This window comes from Oncorhynchus mykiss, chromosome 9, assembly GCF_013265735.2.
Source record: "Oncorhynchus mykiss isolate Arlee chromosome 9, USDA_OmykA_1.1, whole genome shotgun sequence".
Lineage (NCBI taxonomy): Eukaryota > Metazoa > Chordata > Actinopteri > Salmoniformes > Salmonidae > Oncorhynchus > Oncorhynchus mykiss.
Window position 1 is genome coordinate 17,050,328 of NC_048573.1, and position 19,472 is coordinate 17,069,799.

Consider the following 19,472-nt stretch of genomic DNA (forward strand, 5'->3'; position numbering starts at 1 on the left):
TTCTTTATTATTTTGGTTAGGTCAGGGTGTGACATGGGTGATGCTTGTGTTTTTGTACTGTCTAGGGGTTTTGTATGTCTATGGTTGTCTAGATTGATTCTCAATTAGAGGCAGCTGTTTATCGTTGTCTCTGATTGGGAACCATATTTAGGCAGCCATCTTCTTTGGGTATTTCGTGGGTTATTTTCTATGTCTAGATGCCTGTGTCTGCATTAGTATTATATAGCTTCACGTTCGGTTTGTTGTTTTTGTATAGTTTGTTAAGTGCTCTTCGTCTTCATTAAAATCATGTATTCGCTGTGCCTTGGTCTCCTCCATTCAACGAACGTGACTGTGACATTCATATACAAAATATGTTATTCTATCATCTGAATGACAGAAATAATGAATCAATGATAATACATTTCAGTATATTTACAACCAAACAATTCAATACACAATACAAAGCAGATAGAATTACTGTAGCTGTTTATAAGATGTATCATCATTACAACATATCCTTTATTTAAGCTGTTACAGTAATACACACAGGGTTAAATAGAATATATTTGTTGTATTTATCTGGTAAATTAAAATAACATACAAATCCTTCATGTACAAGGTGTTATTGTGTGTGTGTCCCTCACAGAACAAACACATGAGAAATGTAACGTGAAATCACGTTTTCACATGTGCAGTTCCATGTCATATGTTGTCACATGTTGTCACATGTTATCATATTAACTTCAAATAAGATCACGTTATCACATTAACTTCAAATAATATCACGTGATCACATGAAAACATGTGTTTTTGGAATACTTCACATGTTCACTTGTAAGAGTGAATGTGTTTTTTCTGTATTTGTGTGTTCGTGTGCATGTGTGTGTGTGAGCATGCCTGCATGTGTGTGTGCTTGCGTGCATCCAGCATGCATAACCCATGTTCCCAGATGGCTCCTACGTCTCCTCTGATGGTGTGTCCCTCCATCTCCCTCAAGGACCTGTAACATATCACCACACAACATTTGTTTAGTGCTTGCAGTCAAACAAAGTCCTAAGAATAAAACAGAGATATACTGTCAATAGATACAGTATACTATGATATATGAGCATTAATTCCATAAAGGTGTAATAACCTGATAAACCATGTATTAGAAACATGTCATTTTACTACAGCCTCTGCTGTTAAGCCTATGTTACGTTACTTTCATGTGCAAGCATCAAATAAATGACATGTCAAACATTCCTTCTAACCAAAACATGCTGTAATGTCTATCTGTCTTTTCAAAACAGCTCTTCACTAAAAGGGCATGATTATAATTGTAACACTTTCACAGTATTATTGTAACATCATAGTGTGGAAATATATATTAAAATCATGTTTTTGATTGCACTGGGCCTCTCAGAGTCACAGTTTGTTGAATTCTTTGATGTACAGTCCACTCAATTATTTGGACATTTTATGTTCATGTAAACTAAGTAAACTGATTTGGATTATGCAATGAGAAGCCTTGTTAAAGTTTTGGGACAATCGCGTAAACTCTGGGTTTGCTGTGGCAGAGGACTTTTGAGGCGCTCGAAGGGGTGATGCTGCTGGAGACATGAGGAGAACTGAGACGGACACTATAGTTGTTGAATGTCAAACTTTTACATTTGAAGAGATTCCATTTAGCAAAGAGACTGTTGCTTAAGTTTACTTACCTGTTACATGTGTACAGATAGTCCTGTTAAGTATCTGTCCAATTTGCCCGAATTCGCCTATTGCTATATGGAGAATTTTGCCATGGTAGCTTCGCTTGTCAGGTCGGGAGCTGTTTTGTTTCGAGAGACCTGAGGACTTCTTTAATGACGCTGGACATCCCTTCTGTTGCATGCAAAGCATTTTCCGCCATGGATTATAGAAAGGCATTGGCCTTGGATTTATCGTTTCAGGGGGTATGCTACGGTACTGTGAGGAACACTGGGGTTTCCCATTCATTTGCTGAATCATTTGGTTTCTATCGAAATTCATTGAGCTCCAATGCACCAACATTAGTTTGCAAGCTTGAACAGTGTCATTAACTGAGTTTGAGTGCAGTCTCTATACCCTAGGGTTATATTTTTATTCCAATATTGTAATATATTCACGTAAAATTGCATTCTGTATGTGTTTGTATTTTCTTTGAGTCATTCACAGTAATATACGCCTTTTTATCTATTAGTAATATCCCTAGCCTCTTGTTTTCCCTTCGATTGAGTCAGTATCATAACATTTTAAATACTGAGATGTACTTTAAACCATTATTCCCTTGCTGATCTATCCAAGTCTGTTGTGAGAGGGTTACATATAAGTATCATATTAGTATCAATAGCATATGGATATTAGTCTTACCTGGGGTTGTGCCTGGCTTCAGTTGAGAATAGACTGAATCTGTCTCAGGTGGGGTTGTTTCTGTAGGGAGTGAGGATAAAATATATAGATATTCAATATGTGGTCAGAGGTGTGAGGTTCTGATAGGGGGAATATGGAGGGAGGGATGTCCAGTCTGTCACGATCGTCCTCCTCTTCGTCTGAAGAGGAGAGGCGAGAAGGATCAGAGGACCAATATGCGGCGTGGTAAGTGTCCATGGTGAATCTTTAATAAAGAAAGACTGAACACTATGCAAAAGAGTAACGAAAACAATAAACCAAATACGACCGTGAAGCTACAAAATGAGACCGGTGCTGACACAAGCCACTAACATAGACAATCACCCACAAACAAACAGTGCAACCCAGGCTACCTAAGTATGATTCTCAATCAGAGACAACTAATGACACCTGCCTCTGATTGAGAACCATACTAGGCCGAAAACATAGAAATGCCCCAAAACATAGAAAAACAAACATAGACTGCCCACCCAACTCACGCCCTGACCATACTAAATAAATACAAAACAACGGAAATAAAGGTCAGAACGTGACAGTACCCCCCCCCCCAAAGGTGCGGACTCCGGCCGCAAAACCTTGACCTATAGGGGAGGGTCTGGGTGGGCGTCTGTCCACGGTGGCGGCTCTGGCGCGGGACGCGGACCCCACCTCATCATTGTCTTAGTCCGCCTTATTGTCCGCCTCCGTGGCTCTCTCAGCATGACCACCCCTCTCAATGACCCCACTGGACAGAGGGGCAGCTCGGGACAGAGGGACAGCTGCTCGGGACAGAGGGACAGCTGCTCGGGACAGAGAGACAGCTGCTCGGGACAGAGAGACAGCTGCTCGGGACAGAGAGACAGCTGCTCGGGACAGAGAGACAGCTGCTCGGGACAGAGAGACAGCTGCTCTGGGCAGAGGGGCTCCGGCAGCGGCGCCGGACAGGCGGGAGGCTCCGGCAGCGGCGCCGGACAGGCGGGAGGCTCCGGCAGCGGCGCCGGACAGGCGGGAGGCTCCGGCAGCGGCGCCGGACAGGCGGGAGGCTCCGGCAGCGGCGCCGGACAGGCGGGAGGCTCCGGCAGCGGCGCCGGACAGGCGGGAGGCTCCGGCAGCGGCGCCGGACAGGCGGGAGGCTCCGGCAGCGGCGCCGGGCAGGCGGGAGGCTCCGGCAGCGGCGCCGGGCAGGCGGGAGGCTCCGGCAGCGGCGCCGGGCAGGCGGGAGGCTCCGGCAGCGGCGCCGGGCAGGCGGGAGGCTCCGGCAGCGGCGCCGGGCAGGCGGGAGGCTCCGGCAGCGGCGCCGGACAGGCGGGAGGCTCCGGCAGCGGCGCCGGACAGGCGGGAGGCTCCGGCAGCGGCGCCGGACAGGCGGGAGGCTCCGGCAGAGGCGCCGGACAGGCGGGAGGCTCCGGCAGAGGCGCCGGACAGGCGGGAGGCTCCGGCAGAGGCGCCGGACAGGCGGGAGGCTCCGGCAGAGGCGCCGGACAGGCCGGAGGCTCCGGCAGAGGCGCCGGACAGGCGGGAGGCTCCGGCAGAGGCGCCGGACAGGCGGGAGGCTCCGGCAGAGGCGCCGGACAGGCGGGAGGCTCCGGCAGAGGCGCCGGACAGGCGGGAGGCTCCGGCAGAGGCGCCGGACAGGCGGGAGACTCCGGCAGAGGCGCCGGACAGGCGGGAGACTCCGGCAGAGGCGCCGGACAGGCGGGAGACTCCGGCAGAGGCGCCGGACAGGCGGGAGACTCCGGCAGAGGCGCCGGACAGGCGGGAGACTCCGGCAGAGGCGCCGGACAGGCGGGAGACTCCGGCAGCGGCGCCGGACAGGCGGGAGACTCCGGCAGCGGCGCCGGACAGGCGGGAGACTCCGGCAGCGGCGCCGGACAGGCGGGAGACTCCGGCAGCGGCGCCGGACAGGCGGGAGACTCCGGCAGCGGCGCCGGACAGGCGGGAGACTCCGGCAGCGGCGCCGGACAGGCGGGAGACTCCGGCAGCGGCGCCGGACAGGCGGGAGACTCCGGCAGCGGCGCCGGACAGGCGGGAGACTCCGGCAGCGACGCCGGACAGGCGGGAGACTCCGGCAGCGACGCCGGACAGGCGGGAGACTCCGGCAGCGGCGCCGGACAGGCGGGAGACTCCGGCAGCGGCGCCGGACAGGCGGGAGACTCCGGCAGCGGCGCCGGACAGACAGGACCACCTGCAGGGAGGAGACAGAGAGACAGCCTGGTGCGTGGGGCTGCCACAGGAACCACCAGGCTGGGAAGACCTTCAGGAGGCTTGGGGTTAAGAGGAGGCACCTGAAAGACCGGGCTGTGGGGGAGCACTGGAGCTCTGGTGCGCAACCTTGGCACCACTTCCCCAGGCTGGATAACCACTCTAGCCCGGACCGTCCAGAGTGCAGGCACAGGTTGAACCGGGCTGTGGGTAAGCACGGGAGATCTAGTGCTTACTACACGCACCTCTCCCTTCGGCTCCATTCCCACAGTCGCCCGGTACGAGCGGAGCGCGGGCAGAGGACGCACTGCACCCTCCCAGCGCCCCGGAGACACAGCACGCAGAGCCGGCGCAGGATACCCTGGGCCAAAACTGCGTACCGGCGACCAGACCCGCTGAGCAGGCACCATACGCCCTGGCTCGATGCCCGCACTCGCATGACACTCTCGGGGGGCTGTCCTATAGCGCACCGGGCTATGGACACGTACTGGCGACACCGTGCGCTTAACCGCATAACACGGTGCCTGCCCAGTATCGCGCTGCTTATAATAAGCACGAGGGGTGAGCGCAGGTCTGCTACCTGGCTTAGCTCCACCCCTCGTGTGCCCCCCCCAAAAAAATTTTTGGGGCTGTCTCTCGTACCTGTCGCACTGCCGTGCTGCCTCCTCATATCGCCGCCGCTCAGCTTTCGCTGCCTCCAGCTCTGCTTTGGGGCGGCGATATTCCCCAGCCTGTGCCCAGGGTCCCTCTCCGTTCAGTATCTCCTCCCATGTCCAGGAGTCCTGTGATACCGGCCGCTGTTGTTGTTGCTGCTGCTGCTGCTGTCGTCGCTGTTTTCTACCACGCCGCTTGGTCCTTGGTTGGTGGGTGATTCTGTCACGATCGTCCTCCTCTTCGTCTGAAGAGGAGAGGCGAGAAGGATCAGAGGACCAATATGCGGCGTGGTAAGTGTCCATGGTGAATCTTTAATAAAGAAAGACTGAACACTATGCAAAAGAGTAACGAAAACAATAAACCAAATACGACCGTGAAGCTACAAAATGAGACCGGTGCTGACACAAGCCACTAACATAGACAATCACCCACAAACAAACAGTGCAACCCAGGCTACCTAAGTATGATTCTCAATCAGAGACAACTAATGACACCTGCCTCTGATTGAGAACCATACTAGGCCGAAAACATAGAAATGCCCCAAAACATAGAAAAACAAACATAGACTGCCCACCCAACTCACGCCCTGACCATACTAAATAAATACAAAACAACGGAAATAAAGGTCAGAACGTGACACAGTCTTACCTCTTCTTCTTGGCTTTGGTCTTCTTTTGGAGGACAACCTCAGCATAGGTCACATCATTTCCAGTCAACAAATTAAGGAATAATCTTATTTAATATTCTGCCTCTTCATTAAAACTCCCAAATTGTGAATTTAGTGACTAACTGCCAACTAGTAGAATGGGTCTTACTTGTGGCTTTTCCTGTCTTCACCTCAGAGTAGACTGGACTTTCTTTTGGATCAGCTGGCTTTTCTGAGGAAAATAAAACATTTCTTGTAAATGTTTTAACTAAACTTTGACACACTGCACATTATTCATTGATGTCACAGATAGTCACCATTATTTTTCTTGTCCAACTTTGTGAGTTGAATCTGGGCGTATGTCAAATGACTTGGTCCAACACTAGCATCTGAAACATAAAGGTGATAAACTAATATCTCTACTTAGGACTCTATTCAGTCTGTATTGATGAAGGGTTACAGATTGACTGACAGAAATGTAAAGGTAATTTCTGATTGAGTCTAAATATACAGTGTTTATCTTGAATGTAGTCTCCACTAACGTGGGTACATTGCCTTTAAATTTAAATCACACTGTAACGCTGAATTTCCACGATACGAACTGAATACAGCCCTTAGTCTTAGTGTGTTAGTCATATTAAACACATGAAGAACAGCAGCAGTAACTCTATACTGTATTCATATTAAACACATGAAGAACAGCAGCAGTAACTCTATACTGTATTCATATTAAACACATGAAGAACAGCAGCAGTAACTCTATACTGTATTCATATTAAACACATGAAGAACAGCAGCAGTAACTCTATACTGTATTCATATTAAACACATGAAGAACAGCAGCAGTAACTCTATACTGTATTCATATTAAACACATGAAGAACAGCAGCAGTAACTCTATACTGTATTCATATTAAACACATGAAGAACAGCAGCAGTAACTCTATACTGTATTCATATTAAACACATGAAGAACAGCAGCAGTAATATACTGTATTAATACTAAACACATGAAGAACAGCAGCAGTAACTCTATACTGTATTCATACTAAACACATGAAGAACAGCAGCAGTAACTCTATACTGTATTCATATTAAACACATGAAGAACAGCAGCAGTAACTCTATACTGTATTCATATTAAACACATGAAGAACAGCAGCAGTAACTCTATACTGTATTCATATTAAACACATGAAGAACAGCAGCAGTAACTCTATACTGTATTCATATTAAACACATGAAGAACAGCAGCACTAACTCTATACTGTATTCATATTAAACACATGAAGAACAGCAGCAGTAACTCTATACTGTATTCATATTAAACACATGAAGAACAGCAGCAGTAATATACTGTATTCATACTAAACACATGAAGAACAGCAGCAGTAACTCTATACTGTATTCATATTAAACACATGAAGAACAGCAGCAGTAACTCTATACTGTATTCATATTAAACACACGAAGAACAGCAGCAGTAATATACTGTATTCATATTAAACACATGAAGAACAGCAGCAGTAACTCTATACTGTATTCATATTAAACACATGAAGAACAGCAGCAGTAACTCTATACTGTATTCATATTAAACACATGAAGAACAGCAGCACTAACTCTATACTGTATTCATACTAAACACATGAAGAACAGCAGCAGTAACTCTATACTGTAGTCATATTAAACACATGAAGAACAGCAGTAACTCTATACTGTATTCATACTAAACACATGAAGAACAGCAGCAGTAACTCTATACTGTAGTCATATTAAACACATGAAGAACAGCAGTAACTCTATACTGTATTCATACTAAACACATGAAGAACAGCAGCAGTAATATACTGTATTCATATTAAACACATGAAGAACAGCAGCAGTAACTCTATACTGTATTCATATTAAACACATGAAGAACAGCAGCAGTAACTCTATACTGTATTCATATTAAACACATGAAGAACAGCATCAGTAACTCTATACTGTATTCATATTAAACACATGAAGAACAGCAGCAGTAACTCTATACTGTATTCATACTAAACACATGAAGAACAGCAGCAGTAACTCTATACTGTATTCATATTAAACACATGAAGAACAGCAGCAGTAACTCTATACTGTATTCATATTAAACACATGAAGAACAGCAGCACTAACTCTATACTGTATTCATACTAAACACATGAAGAACAGCAGCAGTAACTCTATACTGTATTCATACTAAACACATGAAGAACAGCAGCAGTAACTCTATACTGTATTCATATTAAACACATGAAGAACAGCAGCAGTAACTCTATACTGTAGTCATATTAAACACATGAAGAACAGCAGCAGTAACTCTATACTGTATTCATACTAAACACATGAAGAACAGCAGCAGTAATATACTGTATTCATATTAAACACATGAAGAACAGCAGCAGTAACTCTATACTGTATTCATACTAAACACATGAAGAACAGCAGCAGTAACTCTATACTGTATTCATATTAAACACATGAAGAACAGCAGCAGTAACTCTATACTGTATTCATATTAAACACATGAAGAACAGCAGCAGTAACTCTATACTGTATTCATACTAAACACATGAAGAACAGCAGCAGTAACTCTATACTGTATTCATACTAAACACATGAAGAACAGCAGCAGTAACTCTATACTGTATTCATATTAAACACATGAAGAACAGCAGCAGTAACTCTATACTGTATTCATATTAAACACATGAAGAACAGCAGCAGTAATATACTGTATTCATATTAAACACATGAAGAACAGCAGCACTAACTCTATCCTGTATTCATACTAAACACATGAAGAACAGCAGCAGTAACTCTATACTGTATTCATATTAAACACATGAAGAACAGCAGTAACTCTATACTGTATTCATATTAAACACATGAAGAACAGCAGCAGTAATATACTGTATTCATACTAAACACATGAAGAACAGCAGCACTAACTCTATCCTGTATTCATACTAAACATAACACAGTATACAGTACCATTATTATAGTTGTCTGAGGGATTGATCGTATCGTAGACGTGACCACCACCTGTTGGTCAAAGAAGAGAGAGACAGGTTAGTTAGGTTGGTTCTCCCTCAGGGACAGAGAGTACAGTAACATGTTATATAAAGTGGATGTTGATGAGACAGTGTATGAGGTTACAGAGAGTGGTAAAGTCTGGGCTGAGAAACTGACCATGCTGCAGACGTGTATACACAGCATCAGGAGCCTGACCCTGGGTAGATCCTTGGTCCTGTTGGGGGTCCTGGTTGGTGCTCTGGGTCTGGGGGTGTCTAGAGGGAGAGAGATACTCATGAAGAACTAAGACGATATGTTACTGAATAATCATAGTTGAGAGACAGGTGTACTCACAATAATATTCTGTTAAAACAGGAACCTGTAATTAGAAATGCAAACTATTGTTCATCTGTATTGAACTATTGTAATTACACATTTTTCTAACTAAACATGAACTACAGAGTTAAATGATGAATAAGACAAATCTTACCTTTGGCGTTTTTAAATCTCCACAGCAGGACGAGGAGAATGACCAGTAGAACACCAGCAACAACCAGACCCACAACCACTCCTACTAGGACTGGTGTAGAGGATCCAGGAGCTACGGCTGGAGAGAGAACAGCACAACACCATCAGACTCTGAGAGAGGTAATATAGGACTACAGACTGGCCTGTATATTTTGATAATTTAGTTGAGAGGTCATATTTTCTATGGGATTGCAAATCCAAACGTTTTTTAACTTCAACACTAAAATCACTATCACACAGATGATGAAAAGGTAACTTGTGATCAGAATCGTTTTCTCACCTCTCACTGTCATCCAGCTCTCTGGTGATTCTCCCTTGTCAGGGTATTTGCATGTGTAGAATCCTTCATCTGATTTGGATACTGCAGGGATGGTCATCTCTCCCGTGGTCTCATTTTTGATGAGTACTCCATCTTTGTAGAAATCAGCCTTGATGTTTGAGCTGGTTGTCCTGTATTTGCAGCGCAGAGTCACAGAGTCTCCTTCAGTCAGGGGATGGACAGGGCTCTCCAGGATCACATTACCAGCTGTTTAACATAATATATAAATAATACTGTAAATCTGCATACTAGAGTCATCACCCTCAAAATATTATGATCTTCTATTTTATAAGAGATGCATTTCGGTTACAGAATTGAACATCCTATCATACATTGAAATATTGTTGTTTTGTGTGTGAATGTCGTACAATAGACGTACCATCCACTGTGATGTTGACAGCATTACTGTACTCTCCTGATCCAGACTCACACCAGTACACTCCACTGTGCCATGTGTATGTGGACCTGATGGTACATGTAGACCCTGTTATTGATCCCCAGTTAGAGACACACCCTGACTCTACTCCTCTCTCTGTGTATCTCATCAGTCTCCATCCAGTAGAGTTCCCCTTCAGCTCACAGCTCAGTGAGAGAGACTTTGATCTAAAGTGTTGAGTTGTGTTGGGACTTATTCTGAGAAACACTGAAGGCTGCAGATCTGAAACAATGAGAGACAGAGTCAAACCTTTAGTAAAATAATATATATTATACACGAGGGAGACTTAAATATGTTTCAATGCGTTTAGTTACCTCCTGACCAGAGAAACTGAGGTTCACTGTAGTGTGTGTCATAGACTGGGTCTCCTCTCCCAGCTCTACACACATATCCTCCTGTGTGAGTAGGACCAGCAGGGATCAGAGTGTAGGAGTCTTCACTAGTCACATTTTCAGATAGGGGCTGTAGAGAGTAAGACTTGTCTGATAGAGAGGGTAACCCAGCTCTGTAGGGAACAGTCCTGTACCAGGAGAACCTCCAGGCTGTAGACGTCTTGTCAACTTCACAGTTCAGAGCCACTGAGTCTCCAGGGTTCAGCCACTGAGGAGAGACACTCAGGACAGCCTTGGGTTTACCTGTTATGAAGGAAAGGCAGGATTCAAACTTTTAATCTTAAACATATTTGAGCAACCATCATGACTTGTATAATCTTAAATAGACTTACCAGACACTTTCAGTTGTACAGCTTCACTGGTCTTGGAGAACTTGTTTCCCTTCACACCCTCACAGGTATATGAACCACTGTTAGACATGTAGACAGGACTGATTCTGTACTCAGTCTTTGTGTTAAAGGGGATCACTAACTGACTATTCTTATACCATCTGTAGTTCCAGTCAGAGTCTCCTCCTCCCTGTATGTCACATCTCATAGTAACAGTCTCTCCAATGAATATCTGGGTCCAGTTGGGTTGGAGGGTCAGAACAGCTACATGTCTCTCTGCACAGACAGAACACAGACAACTAACTGAATTAACAGTTGGAAGGAAGGTGTTCTTAATGTTTTGTTCACTCAGTGTATATCGTGCAAATAAATACTTCCAGCTCTTACCACATTCTTTACATTCTCTCTCAGACACAAACATCCATGGATAAAAATGTCAATAAAGAGCTTCAGTATAACAATACATCCACTACTTGAATATTGAAACAGGGAAAGGCCAACATATTAAGTGGGGCTCCAGTCCACAAAGTAATAAGTATACCAGTATTACAATAAATGGTTGAAATGACTGAATAGCATCTCACTATCAACTCATGTGCAGAGTTATTCACTGAAATTAAAGGAGAAGTTTGCATTTTTACAACAAAATGTCAATTTTTAAATGTAAATACCATGTTATAGAACAGTTCAGACACGTTTTTTGTGATTTAAAACTTATCCTAAACAGCAAATCACTTCCTCATCCTCCTTATGGGGAACCCCCAAAAAACATGAACAGTCTCTAAAATCACCCTAACATGTCATTTTAGAAACGGTAAAGCTCTCAGTTTAATGATGCAGGTATTTTAACGTTGTATGCATGAAATTGTGTCGTTCTGAACTTTATCCGAAATACTATATTCCGTTTTGCGCGATTCGAGACATTTTCCTTATCAAACTCTTCCATTCTCCATGTAGCTTGCTGCTACAGGTAACTGCCAAAATAAAGGAAACACCAACATAAAGTGTCTTATTAGGGTGTTGGGGCACCACAAGCCATCAGAACAGCTTCAATGAGCCTTGGCACAGATTCTACAAGTGTCTGCAACTTCCTGTGTGGAAGATTAGCTCTGATTAGCTCTTTCATTCATGTCATTATGACAGCAAAGTCAGATCATGAGAGCTCTCATTCCTATCAGTACATTCATGCTCCATGAGATTATGGTGAGATGCTTTTCAGAATGGTGAGATGCTGTCAGAATGGTCAGATGCTTTTCAGACTGGTGAGATGCATTTCAGAATGTTGAGATGCTGTCAGAATGGTCAGATGCTTTTCAGACTGGTGAGATGCATTTCAGAATGTTGAGATGCTGTCAGAATGGTCAGATGCTTTTCAGAATGGTGAGATGCATTTCAGAATGGTGAGATGCTGTCAGAATGGTCAGATGCTTTTCAGAATGGTGAGATGCTGTCAGAATGGTTAGATGCTTTTCAGAATGGTGTGATGCTTTTCAGAATGGTGAGATGCATTTCAGAATGGTGAGATGCTGTCAGAATGGTGAGATGCTGTCAGAATGGTCAGATGCTTTTCAGAATGATGTGATGCTTTTCAGAATGGTGAGATGCTGTCAGACTGGTTAGATGCTGTTAGACTGGTTAGATGCTGTTAGACTGCCCTTATGGAAAAACCACATGATTTCAGATGTGGTTATGAGTTGAGACTTCTGGGGCTGATATTTCACATTAAGTTTCACATGTGGATTTTCACATGTGATTACATAACTTTTTTAATTCATTTTCACATGACAAAATTGCCATTTTTTTAAAACTTAACGGAAAGGTTCACTCATTTTGAATGTTAAATTGTTTTTGTGCATTTCTAAAGGATGTTCTATCGATTCCCTGAGTCATTTCATGTTTTCATGTGTATCTGAGTTGTTGGAGTTCAAGCAGGCAGAAATATGGCTGGTATGACGTATCATACTGGCTCCAATACAGACTTTAGTCTACCTGCATAAACACAACCATCATAACACAATTACCTATCAGTCAAATAAAACATGTACATAAACTATGTTTCCTACCTCTTTACAGATCATACATACACAACTGAATCCCCTTTTCTCATAACATTAATGAACGTGAGTGAGGAAGGAAAAGCAGAGACAAAGATGATGAAACATAAAGAGATGGAGGTTTGATCAAATAAATGAATATCTACCATCATCTTCATCACAGTGTCCACAGTAGATGAGGATACTCAGCACTTCAACAAAGACAAAGTCATTACAATACAGTAGTAATACAGTAGTGTATACCGCTATAGTAATAGAATAGTAATATTAACATTAGTGCATTGTGCTCATAGACAAACACACAAACACTAATACGGCCTTACTTACAGAGCAGCACACAGAGCAATGTGTTCTCCATTCTGTCCCACTGACAGGTGACCTTCTCTACAACTACAGTTCTTCTGACAAACCCCTCTACTTCCTATATGACAGACTGTTTAGATCACACCTCTTCACCGTCACACAGAAAAATAGAGAAAATGATTGAGAAACGTACAAAGGCTGTGAGAAAAAAAGAGTAGCGGTTGATGGCGTGTTCATTTTCTGACCAACTTCTTCTTATGATTGGCTACATGACCTCACACTGGTTCCTTCCTCTTTATTGAAGGAAAGGAGGATGGAATGAGAATAGAGGTCTGAGATTAGATCAGTTTGGTATCAGAATGTGCAGATGTTAGTTCATTTTTACAACCACCATGCACAGATGCCTCCCCCCAAAGCTAAGTTATGGTAACGACTGGTATCCCAGCTAGCCTCAGCTTCAGCTATCCCCTCCATAAACACATGGAGAGCAAGACTTGTCTGATAGGGAGGGTAACCCAGCTCTGTAGGGAACAGTCCTGTACCAGGAGAACCTCCAGTCTGTAGACGTCTTGTCAACTTCACAGCTCAGAGTCACTGAGTCTCCAGGGTTCAGCCACTGAGGAGAGATACTCAGGACAGGTTGTGGTTGATTTGGGATTAGACAGAGGACTGGTTAAAAACTTTCAATCTAAGAAATTATTCTAGTTGCCCATTGAGTTGTTTGCATGATTAGATAGACTTACCAGACACAGTCAGTTGTACAGCTTCACTGGTCTTGGATAACTTGTTTCCCTTTACACTCTCACAGGTATCTGAACCACTGTTAGACATGTAGACAGGACTGATTCTGTACTAGTCTTTGTGTTAAAGGGGCTGAATAACTGACTATTCTTATACCATCTGTAGTTTCAGTCAGAGTCTCCTCCCCCCTGTACAGTGCCTTGCGAAAGTATTCGGCCCCCTTGAACTTTGCGACCTTTTGCCACATTTCAGGCTTCAAACATAAAGATATAAAACTGTATTTTTTTGTGAAGAATCAACAACAAGTGGGACACAATCATGAAGTGGAACGACATTTATTGGATATTTCAAACCTTTTTAACAAATCAAAAACTGAAAAATTGGGCTTGCAAAATTATTCAGACCCTTTACTTTCAGTGCAGCAAACTCTCTCCAGAAGTTCAGTGAGGATCTCTGAATGATCCAATGTTGACCTAAATGACTAATGATGATAAATACAATCCACCTGTGTGTAATCAAGTCTCCGTATAAATGCACCTGCACTGTGATAGTCTCAGAGGTCCGTTAAAAGTGCAGAGAGCATCATGAAGAACAAGGAACACACAAGGCAGGTCCGAGATACTGTTGTGAAGAAGTTTAAAGCCGGATTTGGATACAAAAAGATTTCCCAAGCTTTAAACATCCCAAGGAGCACTGTGCAAGCGATAATATTGAAATGGAAGGAGTATCAGACCACTGCAAATCTACCAAGACCTGGCCGTCCCTCTAAACTTTCAGCTCATACAAGGAGAAGACTGATCAGAGATGCAGCCAAGAGGCCCATCATCACTCTGGATGAACTGCAGAGATCTACAGCTGAGGTGGGAGACTCTGTCCATAGGACAACAATCAGTCGTATATTGCACAAATCTGGCCTTTATGGAAGAGTGGCAAGAAGAAAGCCATTTCTTAAAGATATCCATAAAAAGGGTTGTTTAAATTTGCCACAAGCCACCTGGGAGACACACCAAACATGTGGAAGAAGGTGCTCTGGTCAGATTAAACCAAAATTGAACTTTTTGGCAACAATGCAAAACGTTATGTTTGGCGTAAAAGCAACACAGCTCATCACTCTGAACACACCATCCCCACTGTCAAACATGGTGGTGGCAGCATCATGGCTTGGGCCTGCTTTTCTTCAGCAGGGACAGGGAAGATGGTTAAAATTGATGGGAAGATGGATGGAGCCAAATACAGGACCATTCTGGAAGAAAACCTGATGGAGTCTGCAAAAGACCTGAGACTGGGACGGAGATTTGTCTTCCAACAAGACAATGATCCAAAACATAAAGCAAAATCTACAATGGAATGGTTCAAAAGTAAACATGTCCAGGTGTTAGAATGGCCAAGTCAAAGTCCATACCTGAATCCAATCGAGAATCTGTGGAAAGAACTGAAAACTGCTGTTCACAAATGCTCTCCATCCAACCTCACTGAACTCGAGCTGTTTTGCAAGGAGGAATGGGAAAAAATTTCAGTCTCTCGATGTGCAAAACTGATAGAGATATACCCCAAGCGACTTACAGCTGTAATCGCAGCAAAAGGTGGCGCTACAAAGTTTTTTCTTAAGGGGCTGAATAATTTTGCACGCCCAATTTTTCAGTTTTTGATTTGTTACAAAAGTTTGAAATATCCAATAAATGTCGTTCCACTTCATGATTGTGTCCCACTTGTTGTTGATTCTTCACAAAAAAAATACAGTTTTATATCTTTATGTTTGAAGCCTGAAATGTGGCAAAAGGTTGCAAAGTTCAAGGGGGCCGAATACTTTCGCAAGGCACTGTATGTCACTCACTGTAGCTTTGGAAAGAGCTGTGAGAGAGGAGAAGCAACCTAATCAGATGATTTGAATATTATTTGATACACATCATGTTGATTCATTTCCAACAGTTTAGCTGTTGTAGAGTTTTGATAAAAGTACATTTTAGGTGTATAACAGTTGCAGCCAAATATATTGGCACCCTTGCACTTTTCTTAAATAATTCCCTATTTCTTCTTAAATAAGTTGATATTTACTGTCAGTATAGCGGGGCAGGGCTGAAACATAGATTTGCAGATTAGACACATGCTATACATTTCTTAAGCTGGATACAAGTAGCTCTTTCAAATGACTCTTTAAAGAGAAGTTTTAACAGGAATTAGTCATGTTCAGTTAGTGAACCATTTGTGTGGTTGTATCGGGTTAGAGTGATGAAATGCAGAAAAATACGTTCTGATTATTTACTCACGTTGAGTGTTCCCCGGAGGAAAATTCACAAAGCACTTAAACACAGACAGAGACAGAGAGGGAGAACGAGAGAGAAAAATAGAGAAATAGAGAGAGAACTGACTAATTTACATTGAGAGACTGAGAACAGGAATAGAGCTAGAAGACCAAAACTATACCATTTTATTGAGTCTAAAATATATTTGGTAAAAAACGACACAATGTCTATAGATTTCTAATGTTTCTCAGGCTCATTCAACAACTGAATTAGAAGCTGCAGTGACCAACAACTCCATTCCTCTGTAAACACAGTGTAACCAAACAAAGTCATCATCTGATGCCATATGTATTGTGTATGGTTGACATACTTCATATTCTATAAACAAAACAATTTCTCATCCATTAAAGGAAGTGTGTTCTATTCTGAGCCGCTGGTGAGTGACTGAAGACACCAGCGTTTCCTCTGAACCGGAACTCTACAGTTCCTGTAACTGTGACACAAATGGGTCTTTGTCAGAATTAGAAAGCTGTAGATCCTTAAAGAGAAACAGAATAAATGAGCATCTGATGTCATGTTCATCTTGACTCAAATTCCTCTTTCTGTAAAAGGAGCAGACCCAGCAACACTGTGTTCTTATTGTTGATGGAAGAGAGAACTAACACAACTAAAGAAATGATCTGAGGAAGGAGCATTGATGATAAAATTATATTTGTGCAAATGTCAACATTGCATTGACCATACCAGATCACGTTTACATTTTCAGTAGAATCTTTAGTCACTAGGATAGGTGGAGAGGTGGCAAAGGGTTGACTTCATGGTTTAGGAGCTATTAAGAAGTTAGCTGTGTGTAGTAAAACGCCAAATGGATCTACCTCCTGGTCCTCTTCCCCTGCCTTACCCACCAATGGTAGAGACAGAGATGACCACGCCTACTGAAATGCCGGATTGGACAACGTCACCAGAAGATGACTCAAGCCAACCCACTACTGAACAAGACTGGTGTCAGGAAGAACCACCCTCTGCCTCAAGTGACACCTCTGAATGGGAACAGCTGTTAGACTCATTGCTGATAGAGTAAGGGCACTGTCATAAACGGATGCCCATATATGTACTGTTATAAGAGTAAGGGCACTGTCATAAACGGATGCCCATATATGTACTGTTATAAGAGTAAGGGCACTGTCATAAACGGATGCCCATATATGAACTGTTGTTAATGTGTGGTAAAGCAGCTGTGCGTCCTCCAAGTTTGTAGAGGGGAGGACACTCACGTGACCTCGAGTGAGAGATAAAAAGGTATATATAGAGAAACTGCCGATACTTCGGCGCTGACTTCTTGAATCTCAAATTCATTTAGACAGCCATTTGACCTCTGGCTATTTTGAGCCCGAGGTCAAATTACTTTAAAGATTCTAACTTGCTGGATACTAGGGTAAGAGTCCGTTTACCTATCGAACAGTTGACCCTGTGTGCAGTATACGTTTGGACCGAGTGTACCGTTGTGACAAAGTCTTAATTGACAGAGGAACACTGTATCACCCGCCGGGTTGCTTGCCCCAGACACTGCGGTAGATCAACAACAGAATTACCACTTGCTGAGAACGGTTGGTAAATTGTTCGAATCGACTCTGTCTCCGATTACCAGTGACACGTGTACTGTTGTAAGAACATCTTAACTGATTGAACACAGTACCTTGCCCTGGAATCGCGGTTTCAGGTTATTTGACAATACTATCCAACCTGAGGGCAGGTTAGAGTACTCAGTCTAACTTGAATCTCGAAATTTTGTCAAACCAAAGATTCCTTCGTGGGGAGAGTATCTATACATAGACTAAATTCTCAGCCAACTCTGACCGATTGAAACTTTGCTCCTGATACCGTGGGTCTCCCCGTCATCTCTCAAAGGTAATTAAAGAGCTATTATAAGCATTAATAAGTGTTATCATTGTACCAGGCTTTATAGAGCATTAAGGCATTTGCATGTTTTTGATTAACACTGTGTGTGACCGAGTAACAAATTGTGTATTTTGAAGTGTGTTTGATTGTAAAAGACAAAAAACAGAGTCTTTCCAAAAATAAACGGTAGCCATATTTTGTCTCGAGTAAAACGCCCTCCCAAGACAGTTAACGGCACAGGAGATAACAACTCTGACACTCCCCTCTACCGGGACACTGGAAACGGAGACTAATACAAAGTGAGTTACCATTAAAAGACAAGGAGGAAGGTGTGTCCAGTAGTGATTCATTAATTGTCTTATCGATCTATCTAAGTTTTATTATCCAAGCGATACATAGCCGACGGGCAGAGTAGTGAGACTAAGTTGACTAAAGGTCTTCACACTTTAAACTAGATACATCACAGAAGGGGAATACTCAAAATCATATAGAGACTGGTAGGACTAGTGCTTAATAACAACTCAAGGATCCATTAGTGGTGTAAAAGGAGTCTAGAGGATAAACGTGGGGTTCACACATCCCAGCTAGAGCTAGACCGTTGAGAGTGACAAGGCAAAAGACCTCTCTACGCGGACAACGTATCGATAAAGAAAGAGAGGCAGGGCTACGCGAGCGGTCCTGGTTATACCGAGATAGCCTGAAGTATCTATAGTGCCCTGTCCAATCCAGGGAACGGGACGCTAACCACCTCTAGCACGCCGCTGCCGGCCAAGGGGCGGGGCTGAAGGTTTCGTATCGCGACATGTGTGTGAAGATTCTTGGTAACAAGGCAGGTCTGTCAACTGTTCAGAGGAATAACACAGGAAATGAGTTATCAGACTGCAGTGGAGGCTCCTCAGAGGAGGATGGGGAGGACAATCCTCCTCAGTGAATTTCATAAAAAGACATATTTTAAAACATTTAAAAAGTGATCCTTTTTAGATCAAACTATATTAAATATATTCATGTCACCAAATAATTGTTTAAAACACACTGTTTTGCTATGAAGGTCTACAGTAGCCTCAACAGCACTCTGTAGGTAGCACCATGGACAGCTAGTTTCCGTCGTCTTCTGGGTACATCGACTTAAATACAAAACCTAGGAGGCTCACGGTTCTCACCCCATTCCATAGACTTACAAAGTAATTATGACAACTTCTGGAGGACATTCTCGAACCTATCAGAGTCCTTGCAACATGAACTGACATGTTGTCTACCCAATCAAAGGATCAGAGAATTAATCTAGTACTGAAAGTGTAAGCTACAGCTAGC

The 19,472-nt window shown here is 43.4% G+C and overlaps 1 protein-coding gene across 2 annotated transcripts; it reads right to left on the bottom strand.

Moving 5' to 3' along the window:
- Window positions 1-421: 421 nt before the first annotated feature.
- LOC110532941 (obscurin-like) lies at window positions 422-13,924 on the bottom strand. 2 transcript variants are annotated; one of them, XM_036987476.1, is made up of 15 exons: window positions 13,303-13,924; window positions 13,122-13,166; window positions 10,925-11,197; window positions 10,515-10,835; window positions 10,144-10,422; window positions 9,726-9,971; window positions 9,408-9,524; window positions 9,272-9,296; window positions 9,095-9,192; window positions 8,897-8,947; window positions 6,190-6,261; window positions 6,042-6,104; window positions 5,875-5,897; window positions 2,365-2,412; window positions 422-982 (listed from the first exon to the last, which is right to left on the bottom strand). In XM_036987476.1, exons 1-14 carry the CDS (start codon window positions 13,331-13,333, stop codon window positions 2,371-2,373), a joined length of 1,686 nt encoding a protein of 561 aa, XP_036843371.1. In that variant the 5' UTR covers window positions 13,334-13,924; the 3' UTR covers window positions 422-982; window positions 2,365-2,370. The 2 variants fall into 2 exon arrangements, with proteins under 2 accessions (XP_036843371.1, XP_036843370.1); XM_036987475.1 differs by having other exon boundaries at window positions 423-982; window positions 2,353-2,412.
- Between the last annotated feature and the right edge of the window lie 5,548 nt (window positions 13,925-19,472).